At 40.7% G+C, this 25,658-nt stretch overlaps 1 protein-coding gene across 5 annotated transcripts in view; it reads left to right on the top strand.

Moving 5' to 3' along the window:
* TJP1 (tight junction protein 1) overlaps nucleotides 1–25,658 on the top strand; it is a 339,138-nt gene that overhangs the window by 77,554 nt on the left and 235,926 nt on the right. For 2 of the 5 annotated variants that reach the window (XM_082385992.1, XM_082385990.1), the window contains exon 1: nucleotides 7,901–8,091. The exons of the other annotated variants lie outside the window; for them this stretch is intronic. In XM_082385992.1, coding sequence (XP_082242118.1) covers nucleotides 7,919–8,091 — 173 coding nt within the window. In that variant the 5' untranslated portion in view covers nucleotides 7,901–7,918. Of the gene's footprint in view, nucleotides 1–7,900; nucleotides 8,092–25,658 lie in introns of those variants that run through there. 5 annotated transcript variants of the gene reach the window in all.

Genomic DNA, 25,658 nt, shown 5'->3' with positions numbered 1-25,658 from the left:
AAAATCTCATGTTAACAGTGAAGAAGCCTGAGTCTTCTGAGAATTTCTAATTTAATTTTGTGTGGCTAAAAGAGAATTACAAAATGTCCAAACTCAGTTTCTGCTATTAATTTTCCAGTAGGCTTTCTAGGATTATTAGTCTGTGGAAGTTGATTTCAGATTACTCATCTCAGTTTTCTGCTGTCCATTACAGTCTTTCAATATATCTTTATCTCTGAATGTCTACATTTAAAAATTCTTATTTAAATCTATAGGAACTAGCACAATGCTTGGCAAATAGTACATACTGAACAATTAGTGACTGAATGAAATGGATGATAAATAGATCAATTATTATCTTTAGTCACTTGTACCACAGTCACCCAGATTATTTTTAGGAGGAAGTTAACATGTATGAAATGGTAGGCAAAGAATGAGCATACAAGAAATGTTTCTTTAACTGCCTCTCTGGTTGTCTTTTTGAAATGTAATACTTCATATCAGCCATGGCATCAATAAAACTCACACCCTGACCTTCCAACTACTGATGTTTAACATAACACAGTTTTATCAGAATCCTACAGTGGATATTTTATTGCGGGGAGCAAGTGTTATAGCCAAGGGGTTTTTAAATTACCAAGTGACTTGTGACACTAACCCGTTCCCGAGCCTGCCCCTTCCCAGCTCCTGATTACTCAGACGAAACCATCTGTGGTTTTGGGTCAAAAGCGGAAAACACCAGATGGTATTATACCTACTTGGAGTTACAGGAAAAACAAATGAGGTTCATTTGATGAGGGGAGAATATCAAATGGATTGTATGACACTAACTTTTGACACGTTTGATCAGTCACACACCTTCTCCATACACTGCACAAATCTTTTTTTGTGTTTTGGTTGCATTTTTATCTTTCTTGAAATAATAAAGCATAATATGCCCAAAATGTTGCTTTTTTCCTTCCATCTTCAATATTAAAATGGCTACACAAAAATTCATCAAATATGATAAGTCCTTTTTTAAATACACGCTGATATGACAGCTGTCACATACAATCTAACAAGATTGTTTCGAATGAAGTTAAAAACAACTAAGTGCTACTAGAGCCATCTTACGGAAAAAAAGAAGAACGAAACTTTTGGCCAAACCAATATTTATATATGTATAACTGAGTCACTTTGCTGTACAGCAGAAATCAACACAACATTGTAAATCAACTATACTTCAATAAATTAAAAAAAAATTTTTTTTAAATGTGCTTCTTACTGGAGGTGGTAGTCAAAACAACTTGAAGGACCCTGTCTGAGAGGAATGTGGGCAACAGGTATAGGTGCTATAATCCCCAGCGACTTGCTTGCTGGAAGATTTCCCGTGGGTCTTGCACAGTGTCATTGTAGCAGCCCCCTCATTTTCCTTTGAAGCACTGGCTATCCTCTGAGAACTAATAGCGCATTTTTATTTCTTTCACTTTGTAAAACGATGTCAGCTTTCCAGCTGTAATGTTTATCTCCACTGCATGCAAAACTCTACAGGTAGTTTGTCTCATTTGTTAGGAAAATGATACATTTTATGAAAAGTCATGGAGTCTTTCACTCAAGTTCAACAAATATTTATTGAGTGCCTACTGTATACCAGACCCTGTTCTCGAGACTAGAGATATAGCAGTGAACAACACTGACATCAACCCTTTCCCCTGGACCTGGGCTTTGCATGGTGGGAAGTTTTTTAATTCAATCTTTTTACTTGTTATAGTTCTATTCACATTTTCTGTTTGTTCTTGAGTCAGTTTCAGCAGTTTGGTCTTTCTAGGAATTTTACCATTTCATCTAGGTTGTTTAATTTGTTGGCATACAATTACTCATAGTATTCCCTTAAAATCCTTTTTATTCCTGTAAGATTGGTGGTGATGTCCTCTCTTTCATCCCAAATTTTAGTAATTTGAGTTTTCTCCCTTTTTGCCTTGGTGTCTAGCTAAAGGTTTGTCAATTTTATTATCTCTTCTAAGAACCAACTTTTGGTTTTGTTAATTTTTCTCTATTATTTTTCTATTCTCTATTTTGTTTACTTCCACTCTAATATTTATTATTTCCTTCCTTCTGCTTGCTTTGGGTTTAGTGTGTTCTTCTTTTCTAATTTGTTAAGGTGGAAGGTTAGGCTATATATTTTAACTCTTTCATCTTTTAAAATATTGGGATCACAATTATAAATTTCCTTCATAGCACTGCTTTAACTGCATCCAAGTCCTATGTTATGCTTTTTGCCCCAGTCATAATTTTTTCTAATTTTTCTTATGATTTCTTCTTTTTTCCATTGGTTATTTAGGTTTAGGGGTGTTTTGTTTAATTTTCACATATTTTTGAATTCCCCAAATTTCCTTCTGTAACTGGTTTCTGATTTAATTCCATTGTGGTTGGAGAACATACTTTGTATTGTTTCAATACTTCTAAATTTATTGAGGGCTTGTTTTGTGGCCTGATATATGATTTATCCTGAAGAATGTTCCATGTGCACTTGAAAATAATGTGTATTCTACTGTGTTGGATGCAAATGATCCACAAATGTGTTGGGTCTAGTTGGGGTTTGTTCAAGACTTTGGTATTGTTCAAGACTTCTTTTTCCTTGTTGATCATCTGCCTTGTTCTACCCATTATGAAAAGTGGGGATATTGAAATCTCTGATTATTATTGTTGAATTGTCTACTTTTCCCCTTCAGTTCTGTCAGTTTTCGCTATTTTGGGGTTCAGCCGTTATGTGCAATGCGTTTCTTAAATGTTATGTTTTCTTGATGGACTGACCCTTTTGTCAGTATAAAATGTTTTTCTTTGTTTCTAGGAACAATTTATCTCTGAAAGTCTATTTTGTCTGATATTAGCATAGCCACTTCATCTTTCTTTTTACATGGTACATGTCTTTCCATCCTTTTACTTTCAACCCATGTGTGACTTTAAAGTATGTCTCTTGTAGATAGCATATAGTTGGATCATGTTTTTATGTCTATTCTGTCAATCTCTGTCTTTTGATTGGAATATTTAGTATATTTACATTTAATGAAATTACTGATAGGGAAGGATTTATGGCTGCCATTTTGCTATTTGTATTCTGCATATCTTATGTCTTTTTGTTCCTCTGTTTCTCTATTACTGCCTTCTTTTTTGCTATATATTTTCTAGTGTAGTATTTTAATTTCCTTGTTGTTTCTTTTACTATATTTTAAAAAGTTGTTTTTTTAATGGTTGTCTTGGGGATTACAATTAACTTCTTAACTTAAAATAATCTAGGTAAAATTAATACTAATATAATTTCTGTAGGACACCAAAACTAGGCCCCAATAGTGCCCCATTCTCTCCCTTCTTCTTTGTGCTGTTATTATCATTCAAATTACATATAAATACATAAATATGTATATATACATGCACACATTATAAGCCCATCAGTACAGTTTATAATTGTTGCTTTATGTATTTGTCTTTTAAATCAGATAAAAGAGTTTCAAATAAAAATATTTTTAATTAAAATATTTTAAAAATTAAAAAATTTTAAATATTTTATACTCTCTTTTATATTCAATTTGATAGTTATTTTTACCAATGTTCTATATTTCTTCATGTGTCTTCAAGTTACTGTTTAGTATCCTTCATTTCAGCCTGAAGGAGTCTTTTGGTATTTCTTAAAGTGCATGTATGCTAGGCATGATTTCTCAGTTTTAGTTTATCTGGGAATGCCTTAATTTCTCCTTCATTTTTGAAGTATACTGTTGCTGGATGTAGAATTCTCAGATGATAGTCTTTTTCTTTCAGCCCTTTAAATGTCTTCATTCTGACTTCTGACCTCCATTTCTGATGAGAAGTCAGATGTTAATCTTATTGAGGATCCCTTATATGTGATAAGTTGCTTTTCTCTTGCTGCTTTAAGATTCTCTCATTGTCTTTGGCTTTCAACAGTTTGACTATTAGCCTAGGTGTGGACTGCTGTATTTTTTTAAAGATTTTATTTTTATTTATTTATTTAGTTAGTTTTGGCTGTGCCAGGTCTTGGTTGTGGCACGCAGGATCTTTTAGTTGCAGCATGCGGACTTTTTAATTGCCGCATGCGTGCTTCTTAGTTGCGGCATGCATGCAGGATCTAGTTCCCTGACCAGGGTTCGGACCTGGGCCCCCTGCATTGGGAGTGTGGAGTCTTACCCATTGTACCACCAGGGAAGTCCCTGGAGTGCTTTGAGTATATTCTACTTGGAGTTCTTTGAACTCCTTGAATGTCCTTAAATGCAGATTAATATATTTCACAACATTTGGAAAGTTTTTAGTTATTATTTCTTCAAATATTCTTTGGGTCCTTCCTCTCTCTCCTTTCCTTTGGGACTTTATGCATATATTGGTATGTTTAATGGTTTTTCATAGGTCTCTCAATCTGTTTGTTTTTCTTCATTCTTTTTCCTTTCTATTCCAGACTGGATAAACTCAGTTGATTTATACTAGACTTCACTGACTCTTACTCTGCCAGTTCAAATATGTTGTTGAATTTTTAATTTCAGTTATTGTATTTTTCAAAACTCCAGGTTTCTATTTTTTTTAAATTTCTGTTTATTGATATTATCTATTTGGTGAGATATTCTTGTCGTACTTTCCTTAATTCTTAGCACATGGTCTCCTTTAGTGAACATATTTATAATAGCTGATTTAAAGTCTTTGTCCAGTAAGTCCAATGTCTGGGCTTCCTCAAGAACAGTTTCTATTAACAACTTTTCCCCCTATATATGGACTGTATTGTTCTGTTGCTTTGCATGTCCTGTAATTTTTTTTTTGTTGACGTGTGGACATTTTGAATAACAAAATGTGGCCATTCCAGAAATAATATCCCTCCTCCTACCCCAAGGTTCATTGTTGTTGTTTGTCTAGTGACTTTTCCAGACTAATTCTGTAAAGTCTGTATTCGTTGTCACGTGTGGCCACTGACGTCCTTGATCCGGTAGTTTAGTGGTCAACTAATTATTGGACAGAGGTTTACTTAAATGTTTTGAACCAGTAAATCTCCTAGGCTTTGCTGAGAGGCTGTGTGTGTGTTGGGGCATGCCTTCAATATTCTGGTAGGTAAGTTATGACTCTTCTTTAGCCTTCACTTTCTGCTTGCACTGAACCTCGAAGTCAACCAGAAGTGAGAGATTAGGGCCTTCTCAGGTGTTTCCTGAGTGTGTGCACAGTCCTGCACCGTGCATGGCATTCTGGATTCCCAGGAATATGTCAGAGCTTTCAAGGCACACTATGGACTCTCATTCCCCATTCTTGCATTTTTTTGGTTAACCTCTTGTTAGCCCCAACTGGTTTCACCACCTCAGGCAGCTGTGATGTTCAACAACTGCTGCTGATTGTTTTTGACAAATGCCCTAAGGATAGGGCTGGTTGCACAGAGTGAATTCTGAGGCAGATCAAATAAAGACAAGCCTTGTGAGCGGAGCTGCCAACAGGTCAAATAATGACAGTTCTCTGGGGATAGGGCTTTTGGGGACCTCTAAACCCATTCTTCCCTTCCAGTGGCTGCTAGTCTACTGGGTTTCAAAGCTATTGTAATTATGAGGCTATTAGTTTCCAAGGCTACCACAGAGCTGGGTAGAAGGGGTTGGGAAGTGGGCAAGTTAAAATCCCATAAGGCTCACTGTTCTTATCAAGATTCAATCATTTTTCTTGAAAAACAATCTTGGGATTGTTGCAAGCCTTTGGTTGATTTCTGGAGTTCAGAAAAGGTTGATTTGACAATTTAAGCCAGCTCTCTCTTTTTATGGAGAAGCAGATTTTTCTGCCATTCTGGACGGTGCTTCTGCCAGATTTATTTTTATCCCTCGTTATCCTGAATAGATCCCCTCAACCTCCAGTTATCTAAATCCTTGAGTACAGTGCAGTATTTTCATCAAATACCTTACAACAGTATAGCAAGGTGATGCAAAAGGATGAGCACATCTAAGAAATGGTGAATAGATAAGTACAGGCCCTGATGTCTTTTAAAAGTACTGCTCCCAGTACCTTTTAAAAGGTCCTCTCCCAGGTATGAATATACATTTGCAGTGTGAAAGATCTGCCAACTCCTCATTTTATGTGAGAGCTAAAACCTCTGAATAAACAAAAGTGAAATAGATTTAGACCTGTTTTTCTACCAAAGTGACTGTGAAATCATGTTGAGAGCCTAAACCAGAAGGAGACTGTTTTTTTCTAATTCTCCTGTGTGCTAATTAATTTGAAAATGAAGTGTTTAAGTAGATGTACAGGAGGGATGCATTGTAGTGGGAGTGGGTTGACATTTGATCATTCTGCCTGGTGGGTGCATAGGCACTTGTTATCTGTGCTCTTCACATACACATAGAGTATACACCTGCTTCCAGGCAGTCCTTGCTTTGTGGGTTCAGATATGCCTGATGTCAGCTACCATGGTTTAATTAAATAATACCAGCTGCTCAACAATATGGGTGAAATTTCAGTTCTCATGGCATACTAACTGTGAGTAAATACATCCAGTACCAGTACATATAGTACAAACTTGACGCCATCTCTTTAGTCCAGAAATCACCACATAACATGTGCATCACGATCAGTGACAGCAGTTCTTTCAAAGTTGTCAGTATTCGGTCTCTGAGCATTTTTTAGCTTAGCCACTGACAGCAAAGTGTGCCGTTGTGTTGCCTCCTTTTCTCCCAGTGATATACCCACAGAGCCTTGTTAAAAAACAAAAACAGAAAAAGGGTAACTGAAAGAGAAAATTGGGCAACAAAGATGGAAGTGCAGCAAAGAAACAAAAAACGATAAAGATGGAAGTGGCATGAAATATGAATGGAATGTAATTGGAGTTATAAAAAAAATAGGCAACTGTGGGAATGCTGATGTTGCCACCTTTCCAGAGCCTTTAGATGTGCCGCTGGGGGAATCGCACTGAATGCAAACTTGAATGAAAAATTCGGCTGTGACAAAAGGATGGGGACGTCCCAGAGGACATCGCATTAAAGGAACTCGGACACACTCCGCGATGGGGAACGCCCAGAGGATAAAACGTTGAAAGTGGCCCAAACAGGACGCTTTGCCAAGACACAGAAAAGATGCTCTCTCGGCATGTAACAACTCTCAGGAAAAGACAAGCACTGTTCCAGCCACTCTTGTTAAGTTTTTCCTACACAGAAATAAAACACTTCAAGTCTCCATGTTTGTAATGCTTTACAGCATAACAAATGATTGGTTTGCTTTTTTTTTTTTTTTCGTTTCCCTACACATTTATAACCATGAATGAACAGCTAGGCATGTTTGGACATTTTTAAAGGTCGTGGAACAATGTTGATTTTCCCCTTGAAGATGGTTTTGCACGGTTCAGGGTCCTGTCCACCGCCTGCCCACCCACCAGTGAGGCCCGCACGAGTACACACGCAGTATCCACACGTACAGCACACGGACACGCGTGCATTTTATACACAGCACGCGTCCACACAGTTCAGGGTAGAGCGTAAGTGACGGTGACAGCTATTCGGGGGTAATTATAAATACAAAATAGTAATTTTTCCCTCTCTGGAAGGTTGTGGTTGGGATTCTGCGGGAGTGAGGTGGTGGGGAAGCGAGCTCCCACCAAGCGCTGACGGGAGCGAGGCCTCGGGGGCGGGGCGGAGGACGGGATGGGCGGGGCGAGGGGGGCAATGCGGGGCGGTGCCGGCCTCGCCCGCCGCTCCGGACCGGAGCCCCGCCAGTCGGTGCGCAGCGCGGGGGCGACAGGGCGCGGGCCACGCACGGCGGCGGCGGCGGGAGCGGCGGGCACGCACGCACGCGGGCGCGGGACCCGGCACGCACGGCCGGACGCACGGCGGCGACGGCGGCGGCGGCGGCAGGGGCGACAGGGGCGGTAGGGGCGGCAGGGGCGGTAGGGGCGCGGGGCGGTAGGTGCGGGCGGCGGCGGCGGATGGCCCAGGGCTGACCTATGCGGCGCCTGGAGGGGCTGTGCCGGCGGCGGCGGCGGCGGCGGCGGGGCCCGGGCCGCGAGCGGAGCGGGGACAAGATGAAGTACCAGAAGTACCTGACGGTGCTGCAGATGGCCATCGGCGTCACGCCGTCCAACCGCGGCAGCCTTCTGCCGCTCAAGAGGAGGCTGTGGTGAGGGCGGGGCCCGGGGGCGGGGGTCGGCGGGGGACAACGGACCGGGGGCCGGGCGGTGGGCGCCCTCAACCCCCTCGGTCACCAGAGAGCGCGCGGCCGGGCGGGGCGGGGACCGCAGCCGGCGCCGCGCCGGCAGGTTCTGGCTCCGAACGTGCAGCCGGGCTCGCCGTGCGTTTCCTGCGGCGCCTCGGATCCATCGGCCGCCGATCCGGGTCGGGACGTCCGCGGCCGGCGGGGTCATCCTCGCGGAGTCGGTGACTGGGCTTTACCTGTAGGCCGTCCGGTGCTCCCACCTGGAAACCGCTCTCGGGGTAATGGGAAGAACGCCCCTAAAGAAAGGTGTCTAGGGTCACCTGGAACCGGTGTACACACCGGATCATCTATCGGATTGTATCGCGTTTTATTAGCATGTAAACATGTCACAGGGAATCCCAGTGGCGACCCAGGCGTTCCATCCACTTGGGACTTAGGTGTGCGGTTCTGTCACAAGAGGAATGGTCCAGTAAAGGGGTGGTGACTGTAGAAAAAAGGTGCCGGTGATTGTGGTATTCAGTGGTTATTTCAATTAAATGCGTGGTTAATATAGTTGATAGAGGTTGATTCAATTCAACTGAACATAGTTCAGTTGCATTTAAGCATTGGGAAGAGTAATGTCTGCTATGTAAGGCAAAATGGAATAACGATCTAAGGAACATAAGGATTGAGCAGCCAGGAGAAAGGAGCTTAAAAAAAAATCCCAATAGTGGAGAATTTTGGAGGTAAGACCAAAAATTATGACCAGCAAAGTTCAAATTTCAGCTGTGCCACTTATTGTGTTACTATAGACAAGTTACTGGAGAATCTGTTTCTTTGTCTGTAAAATGGGAGCAATATTCTCTACCTCATGGGGCCATGTGTAGACCAACTGTGATGGTCAATACAAAGTGCTGGCCACTCTCCCCCACTGCATAGTAGGTGCTGAGTAAATATTATTGTCTTCCTCCACCCCCCCTCACACCCCCACTCCCGCCCAGTTGTTAAAAAAAGATAAATTTATTCTGCAAAATATTTTAATTTGATGTACAGCAAGTGACAACACCTGGAAGACTAGGCTGGTAAAAGTTGACAGTGATTGAATTAAGAAATGTCCATGGAAGAAAGTTTTAGCAAATACATCAAGAATATGTCATTATTCTGAAGCAAGAAGCAGTAACATTTGAAGTTGACTTTTCAGATGGATGGTTTACAGAAAAAAAAAAAGAGAGGTCAGCACCAACAGTCTTACCCCCCACCCAGATTTTCTCCTGAGTGCTTATCAGTATCGAACACACTGCCTATTTTACTTAATTTTCATATATATCGCTTCTCCCCCCGCCCTAGAATGTAAGCATGGGGCCAGGGCTTTTGTCTGTTTAGTTGATTACTAAATTCCCTTCAACCAGTGTCTGGTACAAAATAGGTTCGCAAAAGATAACTGTTGAATAAATGAATTCTTAATGCATAATTGGAAAAGAAAGTTAAGGATTTTTTTCTTTTTTTTTGTGGCCGCGCTGAACGGATTGCATTGCAGGATCTTAGTTTCCTGACCAGGGACTGAACCTGCATGCTTGGCAGTGAAAGCGCAGAGTCCTAACCACTGGACCGCCAAGGAATTCCCAAGGAAATTTTCTTCATGTTACACTTAAAAACCAAGATGTGGAAATAAGGTTTGAGGAGCTGTTAGGCATGAATATTAGCAGCAATTGGTCACAAGGTCAAGAAGCTTGGCTTATTCTTTCTTATCATTGGAGTGCTGCTTCTGAAACTAGTTTCCCGAGTATAGAGTTTGTGAAGAGAGAACACAAGGAAATGAAATCCCGGTAACATTTGTACTCTAGAGATTCACGTTTGAGGCAGGCAGTGACCTGGGACCAGCATTAAAAACCGTCTTATGAAGAGACAGCCTGGAAAGAGGGGGATTTCATTGAGCTTTCCCACAGTCTTAAATGAGCATTTCAGGATTTCCACTCAATGGTAAGCGGATTTGCAAATGTTCATCTACTTTCTCCAGTGGCAAAGTGAAGAGCACACTCTACACAACTCGGCACTGGGTGGTACTTTGGGACATAGATGTATAGTCTTTTTTTTTTTTTAGTTGGAGAATATCGTGCTGCCTGGTTAATCTATCTCTTACATCTTCTGGAGTTTATTTTCTAGATAACATTTCATTTTGCCAGTGCCCTAGCAACTGCACGTGGAGAATTTGAGATGGATGGGGCCATTATTTGGCTAGAAGATGTGAGGATGGGGTCTGTCTCTAGAGTGGTTGGTGGGAACCCACAGGCGACATCAATAGTGCATTCAGATCTTGGGGTGCACCAGCTTATGTCCATTTACAAGATGTGAGGACATACCATGGTCATTGTTCATGGCTTATATAAAGGTTTATGTGAAGACCTTTAGGAAGATGTGTATGCTCCCTGTGTTTCTCTCTCTGTTAACTATTACAGTCTGTATGGGAAGACTGCATACCTGCAAAGCTTATGCCCGTCTAAGTGAAGGTTAGGGTTGAATGGGCCAGAGCTTTGGCCCCACACTTCTATCTAGTTTGGCCATCTGTGCTCATCCGCTTTCCTCTTTGCAATACCTTTCTGTCTTTCTGACTGGCTCTACAAATCCTTTAAGGAGTACAGCACTTGCAGACCATTTTACATGGAAACTGAAGTGGACACGCAGCCAGACCTGCATCAGTGGAGCCTGCAGGAGCCCTCTTCTCCTTGGCTCCTTCTCTAAGAAGTTTAGTAAGTAGGAGTGTTTGCAGTGTTTGGTTCTGAATCATTACTGTTTACGAACCTGGAGCTCAGGCCTGTTACCCGAGGGAGATGTGAGCTTGTGCGGCTGCTGCCTGCTCTGGGGGCCTCAGATAATGGTCAGTGATGGACAGAAGCAGTAGAGCGCAGTATTTCCTAGATCTGCCGTAACAGATCACCAAAAGCAACAGGAATTTCTTCTCCCCCAGTTCTGGAGGCCAGAGTCTGAAATAAAGGCGTCGGCAGGGCCACGCTCCCCCAGGAGCTCTGGGGAGAATCCTTCCTGCCTCCTCCAGTGTCTGTGGCCCCAGGGTTCCTTGGGTTCCTCTTCAGTCTCTCTCAGCACCCTCACGTGGTCTTGTCCGTGTGTCTTGTCTTCTCCTCTTCTGTCTCTTACAAGAACACTTGTATCGGAGTTAGGGTCCACCTGGGTAATCCAGGGTGAGCTCATCTCGAGATCCTCACCGTAGTAACCTCTGTGAAGACACTTTCTCTAAACAGGGTCACATCCACTGGGTTGTTAGGAGGTGGGGGGAGGAGGGGCACAGTTCAGTCCATTGCGGGAACCATGGCTGGTTCCTCGCTGTTCAGCGGGTGTGAGGCCCAAATAGCTGTTACTCCTGTCTATTTCAGGTGAAATGCAAAAAATATTTTCATAATAAGTTTATTGTTGTCAGAGCCTTGATTTTTTTTTTAACTTCTTATTGGGGTATAATTGCTTTACAATGGTGTGTTAGTTTCTGCTTTATAACAAAGTGAAGCAGCTATACATATAGATACATCCGCATATCTCCTCCTTCTTGTGTCTCCCTCCCACCCTCCCTATCCCACCCCTCTAGGTGGTCACAAAGCACCGAGCTGATCTCCCTGTGCTATGTGACTGCTTCCCACTAGCTATCTATTTTACATTTGGTAGTGTATATATGTCCACGCCACTCTCTCACTTTGTCCCAGCTTATGCTTCCCCCTTCCCGTGTCAAGTCCATTCTCTACATCTGTGTCTTTATTCCTGTCCTACCCCTAGGTTCTTCAGAACCATTTTTTTTTTTTTTTAGATTCCATATATATGTGTTAGCATACGGTATTTGTTTTTCTCTTTCTGACTTACTTCACTCTGTATGACAGACTCTGGGTCCATCCACCTCACTACAAATAACTCAATTTTGTTTCTTTTTATGGCTGAGTAATATTCCATTGTATATCGGTACCACATCTTTATCCATTCATCTGTTGATAGACACTAAGGTTGCTTCCATGTCCTGACTATTATAAATAGAGCTGCAGTGAACATTGTGGTACATGACTCTTTTTGAATTATAGTTTTCTCAGGGTATATGCCCAGTAGTGGGATTACTGGGTCGTATGGTAGTTCTAGTTTTAGTTTTTTAAGGAACCTCCATACTGTTCTCCATAGTGGCTGTATCAATTTACATTCCCACCAACAGTGCAAGAGTGTTCCCTTTTCTCCACACCCTCTCCAGCATTTATTGTTTGTAGATTTTTTGATGATGCCCATTCTGACTGGTGTGAGGTGATACCTCATTGTAGTTTGGATTTGCATTTCTCTAATGATTAGTGATGTTGAGCATCCTTTCATGTGTTTGTTGGCAATCTGTATATCTTCTTTGGAGAAATGTCTATTTAGGTCTTCTGCCCATTTTTGGATTGGGTTGTTTGGTTTTTTGATATTGAGCTGCATGAGCTGCTTGTAAATTTTGGAGATTAATCCTATGTCAGTTGCTTCATTTGCAAATATTTTCTCCCATTCTGAGGGTTGTCTTTTCATCTTGTTTATGGTTTCCTTTGCTGTGCAAAAGCTTTTAAGTTTCATGAGGTCCCATTTGTTTATTTTTGTTTTTATTTCCATTTCTCTAGGAGATAGGTCAAAAAGGATCTTGCTGTGATTTATGTTATAGAGTGTTCTGCCTATGTTTTTCTCTAAGAGTTTTGTAGTGTCTGGCCTTACATTTAGGTCTTTAATCCGTTTTCAGTTTATTTTTGTGTATGGTGTTAGGGAGTGTTCTAATTTCATTCTTTTACATGTAGCTGTCCAGTTTTCCCAGCACCACTTATTGAAGAGGCTGTCTTTTCTCCATTGTATATCCTTGCCTCCTTTGTCATAGATTAGTTGACCATAGGTGCGTGGGTTTATCTCTGGGCTTTCTATCCTGTTCCATTGATCTGTATTTCTGTTTTTTGCCAGTACCATACTGTCTTGATTACTGTAGCTTTGTAGTATAGTCTGAAGTCAGGGAGTCTGATTCCTCCAGCTCCGTTTTTTTCCCTCAAGACTGCTTTGGCTATTCGGTGTCTTTTGTGTCTCCATACAAATTTTAAGATTTTTTTGTTCTAGTTCTGTGGAAAATGTCATTGGTAGTTTGATAGGGATTGCATTGAATCTGTAGATTGCTTTGGGTGGTATAGTCATTTTCACAATGTTGATTATTCCAATCCAAGAACATGGTATATCTCTCCATCTGTTTGTATCATCTTTAATTTCTCTCATCAGTGTCTTATAGTTTTCTGCATACAGGTCTTCTGTCTCCTTAGGTAGGTTTATAGCTAGGTATTTTATTCTTTTTGCTGCAATGGTAAATGGGAGTGTTTCCTTAACTTCTCTTTCAGATTTTTCATTGTTAGTGTATAGGAATGCAAGAGATTCCTGTGCATTAATTTTGTATCCTGTTACTTTACTGAATTCATTGATTAGCTCTAGTAGTTTTCTGGTAGCATATTTAGGATTCTTTGTGTATAGTATCATGTCATCTGCAAACAGTAACAGCATTACTTTTTCTTTTCCGATTTGGATTCCTTTTATTTCTTTTTCTTGTCTGATTGCTGTGGCTAAAACTTCCAAAACTATGTTGAATAATAGTGGTGAGAGTGGACAACCTTGTCTTGTTCCTGATCTTAGAGGAAATGGTTTCAGTTTTTCACCATTGAGAATGATGTTGGCTGTGGGTTTGTCATATATGGCCTTTATTATGTTGAGGTAAGTTCCCTCTATGCCTACTTTCTGGAGGGTTTTTATCATAAATGGGTGTTGAATTTTGTCGAAAGCTTTCTCTGCATCTGTTGAGATGATCATATTGTTTTTCTCCTTCAATTTGTTAATATGGTGTATCACATTGATTGATTTGCATATATTGGAGAATTCTTGCATTCCTGGGATAAACCCCACTTGATCATGGTGTATGATCCTTTTAATGTGCTGTTGGATTCTGTTTGCTAGTATTTTGTGGAGAATTTTTGCATCTGTGTTCATCAGTGATATTGGCCTGTAGTTTTCGTTTTTTGTGACATCTTTGTGTGGTTTTGGTATCAGGGTGATGGTGACCTCATAGAATGAGTTTGGGAGTGTTCCTCCCTCGGGTGTATTTTGGAAGAGTTTGAGAAGGGTAGGTGTTAGCTCTTCTCTAAATGTTTGTTAGAATTTGCCTGTGAAGCCATCTGGTCCTGGGCTTTTGTTTGTTGGAAGATTTTTAATCACAGTCTCAATTTCAGTGCTTGTGATTGGTCTGTTTATATTTTCTGTTTCTTCCTGGTTCAGTCTTGGAAGGTTGTGCTTTTCTATGAATTTGTCCATTTCTTCCACGTTGTCCATTTTACTGGCATATAGTTGCTTGTAGTAATCTCTCATGATCCTTTATATTTCTGCAGTGTCAGTTGTTACTTCTCCTTTTTCATTTCTAATTCTATTGATTTGAGTCTTCTCCCCTTTTTTCTTGATGAGTCTGGCTAATGGTTTATCAATTTTGTTTATCTTTGCAGAGAACGAGCTTTCAGTTTTATTGATCTTTGCTATTGTTTCCTTCATTTCTTTATCATTTATTTCTGATCTGATCTTTATAATTTCTTTCCTTTTGCTTTGGGGGTTTTTTGTTCTTCTTTCTCTAATTGCTTTAGGTGTAAGGTTAGGTTGTTCATTTGAGATGTTTCTTTTTTCTTGAGGTAGGAATGTATTGCTATAAACTTCCCTCTTAGAACTGCTTTTGCTGCATCCCATAGGTTTTGGGTCGTCATGTTTTCATTGTCATTTGTTTCTAGGTATTTTTTGATTTCCTCTTTGATTTCTCCAGTGATCTCTTGGTTATTAAGTAGTGTATTGTTTAGCATCCATGTGTTTGTATTTTTTACAGATTTTTTCCTGTAATTGATACCTAGTCTGATAACATTGTGGTCAGAAAAGATACTTGATATGATTTCAATTTTCTTAAATTTACCAAGGCTTGATTTGTGATCCAAGATATGATCTATCCTGGAGAATGTTCCATGAGCAGTTGAGAAGAAAGTGTATTCTGTTGTTTTTGGATGGAATGTCCTATAAATATCAATTAAGTCCATCTTGTTTAATGTATCATTTAAAGCTTGTGTTTCCTTATTTATTTTCATTTTGGATGATCTGTCCATTGGTGAAAGTGAGGTGTTAAAGTCCCCTACTATGATTGTGTTACTGTCGATTTCCCCTTTTATGGCTGTTAGCAATTGCCTTATGTATTGAGGTGCTCCTATGTTGGGTGCATAAATATTTACAATTGTTATATCTTCTTCTTGGATTGATCCCTTGATCATTATGTAGTGTCCTTCCTTATCTCTTGTCACAGTCTTTATTTTAAAGTCTATTTTGTCTGATATGAGAATTGGTACTCCAGCTTTTGATTTCCATTTGCATGGGATATCTTTTTCCATCCCCTCACTTTCAGTCTGTATGTGTCCCTAGGTCTGAAGTGGGTCTCTTGTAGACAGCATATATATGGGTCTTGTTTTTGTATCCATTCAGCCAGTCTGTGTCTTTTGGTTGTAGCATTTAATCCATTTACATTTAAGTTAGTTATCGATATGTATGTTCCTATGACCATATTCTTAATTGTTTTGGGTTTGTTATTGTAGGTCTTTTCCTTGTCTTGTGTTTCCTGCCTAGAGAAGTTCCTTTAGCATTTGTTGTAAAGCTCGTTTGGTGGTGCTGAATTCTCTTAGCTTTTGCTTGTCTGTAAAGGTTTTAATTTCCCCATCGAATCTGAATGAGATCCTTGCTGGGTAGAGTAATCTTGGTTGTAGCTTTTTCCCTTTCATCACTTTAAATATGTCCTTTCATTATTGATTGTTCCACAAGTAGAACATATTTCATTTATTGTGTTGTTCATCATTGTTTGTTTGCTCTTTAGTTCTTCTGGGTCCTTGTTAAAGGTTTCTTGTATTTTCTCCATTCTGTTTCCAAGATTTTGGATTATCTTTACTATCATTACTCTGAATTCTTTTTCAGGTAGACTGCCTGTTTCCTCTTCATTTGTTTGGTCTGGTGGGTTTTTACCTTGCTCCTTCATCTACTGTGTGTTTCTCTGTCTTCTCATTTTGCTTAACTTAGTGTGTTTGGGGTCTCCTTTTCGCAGGCTGCAGGTTCGTAGTTCCTGTTGTTTTTGGTGTCTGCCCCCAGTGGCTAAGGTTGGTTCAGTGAGTTGTGTAGGCTTCCTCGTGGAGGGGGCTGGTGCCTGTGTTCTGGTGGATGAGGCCGGATCTTGTCTTTCTGGTGGACAGGACTGCGTCCGCTGGTTTGTTTTGGGGTGTCTCTGACCTTATTATGATTTTAGGCAGCCTCTCTGCTAATGGGTGGGGTTGTGTTCCTGTCTTGCTAGTTGTTTGGCATAGGGTGTCCAGCACTGGAACTTGCTGGTCATTGAGTGGAGCTGGGTCTTAGCGTTGAGATCAAAATCTCTGGGAGAGCTTTTGCCATTTGATATTACGTGGAGCCAGGAGGTCTCTGGTGGACCAGTATCCTGAACTCGGCTCTCCCACCTCAGAGGCACAGACCTGACACCTGGCCAGTGCACCAAGACCCTGTCAGCCACACAGCTCAGAAGAAAAGGGAGAAAAAAAGAAAGAAAAAAATAAAGTTATAAAAAAATTAAAAATTAAAAAAATTATTAAAAATAAAAAAATTAAAAAGTAATAAAAATAAAGAAAGAAAGAAGAGAGTAACCAAACCCGAAAACAAGTCCATCAGTGATAACAAGCACTAAAAACTATACTAAAAACACCCCCAACCAAACAAACAAACAAAAATACCAGACAGACAGACCCCTAGGACAAATGGTAAAAGCAAAACTATACAGACAAAATCTCGCAAAGTCCACTGCCTCAATTTTGGGATGAGTCATCTATTCAGGTATTCCAGAGATGCAGGGTACATCAAGTTGATTGTGGAGATTTAATCTGCTGCTCCTGAGGCTACTGGGAGAAATTTCCCTTTCTCTTTGTTCGCCCAGCTCCTGGGGTTCAGCTTTGGATTTGACCCCGCCTCTGCGTTTAGATCGCCTGAGGGCGTCTGTTCTTCGCAGAGGCAGAGGCTGGCATGACGTTGCAACAGCCTGAGGCACGCCGTGTGTTCTCCCGGGGAAGTTGTCCCTGGATCACGGGACCCCGGCAGTGGCGGGCTGCACAGTCTCCTGGGAGGGGAGGTGTGGATAGTGCCCTGTGTTTGCACACAGGCTTCTTGGTGGCTGCAACAGCAGCCTTAGCGTCTCATACCCATCTCTGGCATCTGCGCTGATAGCCGCAGCTCGCGCCCATCTCTGGAGCTCATGTAGGTGGTGCTCTGAATCCCCTCTCCTTGCGCACCCAGAAACAATGGTCTCTTGCCTCTTAGGCAGGTCCAGACTTTTTCCTGGACTCCCTCCCGGCTAGCCGTGGCGCACTAGCCCCCTTCAGGCTGTGTTCACGCAGCCAACCCCAGTCCTCTCCCTGGGATCTGACCTCCGAAGCCGGAGCCTCAGCTCCCAGCCCCTGCCCACCCTGGCGGGTGAGCAGACAAGCCTCTCAGGCTGGTGAGTGCTGGTCGGCACCGATCCTCTGTGTGGGAATCTCTCCGCTTTGCCCTCCGCACCCCGGTTGCTATGCTCTCCTCCGTGGCTCCAAAGCTTGCCCCCAACCCCGTCTCCGCCAGTGAAGGGGCTTCCTAGTGTGTGGAAACCTTTCCTCCTTCACAGCTCCCTCCCAGTGGTGCAGGTTCCATCCCTATTCTTTTGTCTCTGTTTTTTCTTTTTTCTTTTTCCCTACCCAGGTACGTGGGGAGTTTCTTGCCTTTTGGGAAGTCTGAGCTCTTCTGCCAGCGTTTAGTAGGTGTTCTGTAGGAGCTGTTCCACATGTAGATGTATTTCTGATGTATTTGTGGGAGGAAGGTGATCTCCATGTCTTACTCCTCCACCATCTTGAAGGTCTCCCCAGAGCCTTGATTTTTGCATTGAGTGCTTTCAGGAGCATTTACACGGATCTTAGGGGAAAAGAGTGTCATATCATTTTCTTCATGCTTCTAAGTCTGTTTCTCCCAGTTGAGTCAGTAATTATTGAAGGCCATGCAGTATCCATTCGTCCATTGAAGTTGTCATCTAATAGTCAGATTCCAGAAATAAGAAGAGCTGCTGTTCATTGAGCTTGTTCCTTGCTGGGCCCTATATCCCTCTGTGAGGTGCAGGCTGTATCTCCCCAACTTTACAGATGAGGTCATTGGCTTGCCCAGAGTCACACTTCAGCTTTTATGCCAGTTCTTGGGGTTAAAAACATATTTGAGTGAGGACATGCCAGTCCAGAAAGAGAGACGGACTGAAGACAGGAACAAAAGGACGGGAAAGTCCCTTATAGGATGTTGTTTCTCCCATGGTGACCTGTGGCCCATTCACGGCTCACAGAGTTCCCTGACTGGATGGGACCGATATCCAAGTCCTTCCTTGGTTTCTTTAATGAGCAAATTGTAGGCAGTTACACACATTATTATTTATAAGTACAACTAAGGACCATTAATATGAATCTTTTCAGTGAGCTATTAAGGTTTCCGAAGTCTGGTACTCGTAAACAAAAATTAGCATATTACTAGCACTTACTGAAGAATCCTTCAGAAGTACTCAGCATCCTTCTAAAGTCAGCTGCCCTGCTATACTAAGCAGTATCTCAAGGCTCCTGTTCTCACACCCTTGTTTGGAATTCCCCTCATTTGGGGGAAGGATGCTTTGCTATCTCTCATTAAGTGTTATCTTGACTTGGTTGTAGCTGTCAGTTGCTGATATTTTAGAATTAATTTTAGATATTACTTTTGTTGATAGTTTTGTTCTTGTATAACTGCTTTGTTTTTACCATCTTCATTATTTTTGCCCAATTCTTTGTTATTATTGAGTTCTTTTCCACTAGAAATTAGAAATGGGTGTGGTAGATGAGCTTGGGAGTTGTTTGTCCCAAGTGAACCGTGGTCAAAACTGGTCGTGAGCCAAATCTGCTGAGTTATAACAAAGTGAGAGGGTGGACCCTGGGTTTCTGCCCTTTAAGCCTGTCAGCCAAGGCTGCAAATAAAAACACGACGCTGTTAGAGAAGTTATGAAGCGAGTGGAGAGAGGCAGACATTTTCTCCCCAGTTACCCACTAGGGATGATTAAATGGAATTAAGAATTAGGAAAAGAAAAACTTCATTGTAGGCCGAGTATTGATTTCTCCAGAGTTCAAGGGAAAGCATCCAAGGTGCTTACAGCTCACTTCCTAACTTTATTTCCTTGTCATCAAAGGCCATTCTCCTAAATATCTGGGGAATGATCTCCACAGTCTGAGGTATTCAGTGGGGGAATACCTCAGGTTGGGGGAGAGCAGTGCCTTGGGGTGACAGAGGCTCCTTATACTCCACATCACGAGTACCCAAAGACAGTACTCCCCACCTGAGTTGTAGATGCACCTCTGTATTCTTGTGCATGCCTAGCAGAGAACTATTTGAACACACGTATTTCCACCCCAGGACAAATATTAATTTTTGAGAAATATTAAAACAGAAGAGAAGTGACATTTAAAATTCCCTTATATCTCGACTCCTTCTGCATAATAATCTGGTCCATTATTATCTGGACCTGTTTATTCCTTTTCTTTATCTCCTATCAAAGAAAGGGGGACCATTACTGAGCCATATGGTTTTTAACAGTTGACCTCTTAGCTTCACAGAGATCTAGTCTGAGCTTTAAAGTTACTAAAATTACTCTCTAGGAGCTGGTTCAGTTCTGGGACAAGACACCGTCCTCCCGCTGAGTCTGTGGGTAGGGCGGGTACCGACCTGATATTCACCTGGTATATGCCAGCTCATCCCTCCTGGTTATTAAAGATTTTTATTATGATCCTGGCAGGGAGGGGGAGAGTCCATTCTTCTAGTTATATTTAGGATCTTTGTTTTCTCTTTTACTTTGTTACTGGATTTAATATTACATTGTGCTAAGTCTGAGAAATTTCTTGGCTTTTAGTCATTTATAAAATTTGGTGGATATAAATTCTTATTGCAGGCTTCAGGTTTTAGGCTTTTAGGTTTGGAAAAAAGGAAAATAGTGATGCATCTCTAAGTCAGATGAGAGGAAAATCTTTTGAAAATTTTCTTTGTGGAGAAAAGTTTATATTTGTGTTAATTTCTTATAAATGATCACACCATATAAGCAGTGCTGTCCACATGAAATGAGAGAGAGGAAATAAAGAAAATTTAAGCCTTGTATATTGTTTTGCCATTCTGTTTTTCTTTCCCATATACCTTCTTCTTTTTTTTCTTAAATTGGAGTATAGTTGATTTACAATATTGTGTTAGTTTTTGCTGTACAGCAAAGTGAGCCAGTTATACATACACATATATCCACTCTTTTAGATTCTATTCCCATATAGGTCATTATAGAGTATTGTGCTAACCTGTGCTATACAGTAGGTTCTTATTAGTTATCTGTTTTATATATAGTAGTGTGTATATGTCAATCCCAATCTCCCAATTTATCCCTCCCCCTGCTTTCCCCCCAGTAACCACAAGTTTGCTTTCTACATCTGTGACTGGACTTCTGTTTTGTAAATAGGTTCATTTGTACCATTTCTTTAGATTCCAATAAGCGATATCATATATTTGTCTTTCTCTGACTTACTTCACTCAGTATGACAATCTCTAAATCCATCCATGTCGCTGCAAATGGTGTTATTTTGTTCTTTTTTATGGCTGAGTAATATTCCATTGTATATATGTACCACGTCTTTTTTTTTTTTTTTAAATAAATTTATTTATTTATTTTTTGGCTGCATTGGGTCCTCGTTGCTGTGCTGGGGCTTTCTCTAGTTGCAGCAAGCGGGGGCTACTCTTCATTGCGGTGTGCAGGCTTCTCACTGCGGTGGCTTCTCTTGTTGCAGAGCATGGGCTCTAGGCAGGTGGGCTTCAGTAGTTGAGGTACGCGGGCCCAGTAGTTGTGGCTCACGGGCTCTAGAGCATGGGCTCAGTAGTTGTGGTGCACGGGCTTAGTTGCTCCATGGCATGTGGGATCTTCCTGGACCAGGGCTCGAACCCGTGTCCCCTGCATTGGCAGGCGTGTTCTTAACCACTGCACCCACCAGGGAAGTCCCTGTGCCACATTTTCTTTATTCATTCCTCTGTTGATGGACATTTAGGTTGCTTCCATGTCTTGGCTATTGTAAATAGTGCTGCTACAACCATTGGGGTGCATGTATCCTTTCGAATTATGGTTTTCTCCAGATATATGTGCAGGAGAGGGATTGCTGGATCATATGGTAGCTCTGTTTTTAGTGTAGAGTGTAGGAGGGATCCCAACAATGTAGCAGGGTTCCTTTCCTCCACACCCTCTCCAGCATTTATTGTTTGTAGATGATGGCCATTCTGACCGGTGTCAGGTGATACCTCATTGTAGTTTTGATTTGCATTTCTCTAATAATTAGTGACCATATGCCCTCTTCTTGAACAGAGTTTTTCATTATTTTTATGGAATCTTTTACCCTGCAGAGAGGAGAACAAAACTGTACAGGGTGCTGCTCTTTGTATTGAGAATAATGAAAGTGGCATCACCCAAATTTTACTCTGGGAGATGACTTGAAAGGTGGACTCATTGGAACCCAATGAAATAACAAAAATATAAATTAAAAAAGCTGCAACAAAAATAATAACAGTCTGAGTAAACAGTAAAAAATACCATTGATGGACCAGCATTCCTGAGGAATGTCTGAGAAGTAGTTAATAGATAGGGACAGATCTACTGAGAGAAATACCTTGTAGAAACCATTGTCTGGAAAATGCGCAGAAGATTCCTGCAAAGTTAAGGGTGGGAGGCTTGAAGCAGCACCAAGGGATAGAAGGAGCAGGGGACGTGTGGGGGGTTCATCAGATCCGACTCCCTCACTGATGTGTGACACGGAGGGGACAGCAGTGTTGCTTTCTCACTGAGGCAGTGATGTGGGCACTAGGGCCAGGGAGACAGGGCTGAACGTGAGATGTCCACTGCATCCCTTGACGCAGAAGAGAAGCTGCCTCACAGACCTCCCGGCAGTGTGTCCTGTCTCTGCCAGAGCTGCCAAAGGCAGGCCACCTTAAGCACTACTGTGGGGAAACAGACGTTCTCTAATAGAAATATAAATAGACTTTAAAAATCATACAACAGTTGGAAAAAGCCAGTATTAAGAGAATACCACATTCAACAAGCAGAGGAACTAATCTCCGAGAAAAAGGAGAAACTTTGGATTAACATGGTTTTCAGAAAGATGCAAGAGAATATTCTATTAATAAAAAAGCATACTAGACACTTTACAGATTTAAAATGTACTCATTGAAGTAAAAGAATGGCTGAATTGACAAAATTGAAAAACAAATTAGTCTGGAGAAGTAAGCTAAAGACTCACAAAGAAAGGGATGAAAAGAAAGAGAACTTAGGAGCTCTCGAAAGAAATCAAAGATGACACAAACAGATGGAGAGATATACCATGTTCTTGGATTGGAAGAATCAACATTGTGAAAATGACTATATTACCTGAAGCAATCTACAGATTCAGTGTAATCCCTATCAAATTACCAGTGGCATTTTTTACAGAACTAGAACAAAAAATCTTAAAATTTGTATGGAGACAGAAAAGACCCTGAATAGCCAAAGCAGTCTTGAGGGAAAAAAACGGAGCTGGAGGAGTCAGACTCCCTGACTTCAGACTATACTACAAAGCTACAGTAATCAAGACAATATGGTACTGGGAAAAAACAGAAATACAGATCAATGGAACAGGATAGAAAGCCCAGAGATAAACCCACGCACCTATGGTCAACTAATCTATGACAAAGGAGGCAAGGATATACAATGGAGAAAAGACAGTCTCTTCAATAAATGGGGTTGGGAAAACTGGACAGCTACATGTAAAAGAATGAAATTAGAACACTCCCTAACACCATACACAAAAATAAACTCAAAATGGATTAGAGACCTAAATGTAAGACTGGACACTATAAAACTCTTAGAGGAAAACATAGGAAGAACACTCTTTGACATAAATCACAGCAAGATCTTTTTTGATCCACCTCCTAGAGAAATGGAAATAAAAACAAAAATAAACAAATGAGACCTAATGAAACTTAAAAGCTTTTGCAAAGCGAAGGAAACTAGAAACAAGACGAAAAGACAGCCCTCAGAGTGGGAGAAAATATTTGCAAACGAATCAACTGACAAAGGATTAATCTCCAAAATATATAAACATCTAATGAAGCTCAATATTAAAAAAACAAACAACCGAATCCAAAAATGGGCAGAAGACCTAAATAGACATTTCTCCAAAGAAGACTTACAGATGGCCAAGAAGCACATGAAAAGCTGCTCAACATCACTAATTATTAGAGAAATGCAAATCAAAACTACAATGAAGTATCACCTCACACCAGTTAGAATGGGCATCATCAGAAAATCTACAACAAGTGCTGGTGAGGGTGTGGAGAAAAGGGAACCCTCTTGCACTGTTGGTGGGAATGTAAATTGATACAGCCACTATGGAGAACAGTATGGAGGTTCCTTAAGAAACTAAAAATAGAATTACCATATGACCCAGCAATCCCACTACTGGGCATATACCCAGAGAAAGCCGTAATTCAAAAAGAGTCATGTACCCTACTGTTCATTGCAGCACTGTTTACAATAGCCAGGTCATGGAATCAACCTAAATGCCCATCGACAGACGAATGGATAAAGAAGATATGGTACATATATACAGTGGAATATTACTTAGCCATAAAAAGTGAAATTGGGTCATTTGTAGAGACGTGGATGGATCTAGAGACTGTCATACAGAGTGAAGTAAGTCAGAAAGAGAAAAACAAATATCGTATATTAACGCATATATGTGGAACCTAGAAAAATGGTACAGATGAACCGGTTTGCAGGGCAGAAATAGAGACACAGATGTAGAGAGCAAACGTATGGACACCAAGGGGGGAAAGTGGTGGGGCCGGGTGGTGGTGGTGGGATGAATTGGGAGATTGGGATTGACATATATACACTAATATGTATAAAATAGATAAACTAATAATAACCTGCTGTATAAAAAAAATAAAATTAAATTAAAAAAAAAATATCCAAGAGGGGGTTGGACTTTTGGCAGGGATGTGGTGGTGCTGGGAAGGAAGGAAAATGAAGATGTATTAATGTAATTTCTTGTGGAAGAGGAGGTAAGAAAACCAATGAACCGGAGATGCTGATAGAAAAATATGAGTTTAAACATGTATGTATGTGTATGCATGTATATTTACATATACATGTTTGTGTATATACATATAAATACTTAAATGTATGCATATAGTTAGTTAGCTAGAGTTAGAGTTGCCCTTATAAAATGTACAACTTTCAAACTAATTGGAAGGGGGAAGAGTCTGCGGTGGGGGGCGGGGCAAAGAAAATCATAATGAAAAGGCAGAAAAAAAAGAACAAAGTATTTAAATTTAAACACACACACACACACACACACAAATCATAAAACAAAGATGGTAGGAAGAAATCTAAACATATGAGTAAAGAGTACTTTGAATGGATTAAGGTCCTCTCAAAAAATACTGATTTTCAGATTGGGTAAAAAAGAAAAGGAATACAGCTACATGCTGTTTACCAGGAGTTAAAGGTACAGCTAAAAAGAGAGAGACAGACAGACACTTGGGAAGGTGGAAAATACAAGCACAGAAAAAGATAAGCCAGGAAAAGTTTAATGTAAAAATATAGATGGAGAACATTATCATACAAAATAGCATTTAGGGTAAAATCTTGAATTGGCACAGAGACTTTTCATATGCTAAATGGTTAAATCCCTAAGAAGATCTGAGTTACAAACATTAAGGCATCTATAAAACAGATTTGAGATATATAAAGGAAAAACTAATGATATACAAAGATCAACTGACAAATCCATATTCATGCTGGGGAGCTCGATACTAGTCTTTTTTATAGAAATCAGCAACTCAGCAAGACAAATACAATGAAGGACACAGAGAAGTTGAGTTTTAACTAATAAGATAAAACGGTAAAATTGTCCTTGTATTTAAGGACCGCCAAATGGGCATTGTTATATACTGTTGATGGAAGTGTAAGTTGGTAAGGTCTTTTTGAAAGGCAGTACTTAGCAACTTCTAGTAACTTTTCCTAAGTAAATACTGCATTTGTACCCAAAGATGTTGTCAAAAAAAGGTGTTCATTACTTTGTGGTTTGATAGCAAACGTTTGAAAACTAAACTAAATGCCCATAATAGGGGAATGATTGAATAAATTGCCATACACCTATGCTATGGAATAGTGGTTAGCCATTAAATAAGAATGAAATAGATCTGTATGGGTTATTATGGGAAGAGTGTCGATAGGTAATTAAGTGAAAAATATAAGATGCAGGACAATATAAACAATTTGGTGCCTTACCTTAAAAGTTTCAAAAGGAGATTAACACATACATAGATAAACATGAGCATTTGTCTGCACGGTTATACAAAGAGCTGTTGGCAATGATTGTCCT

The sequence above is a fragment of the Balaenoptera borealis genome, assembly GCF_965194805.1.
Source record: "Balaenoptera borealis genome assembly, chromosome: 3".
In the NCBI taxonomy this organism is placed as follows: Eukaryota; Metazoa; Chordata; class Mammalia; order Artiodactyla; family Balaenopteridae; genus Balaenoptera; species Balaenoptera borealis.
Note: the sequence above shows the minus strand (reverse complement) of the source record. Positions and strands in the feature narration are given on the sequence as shown.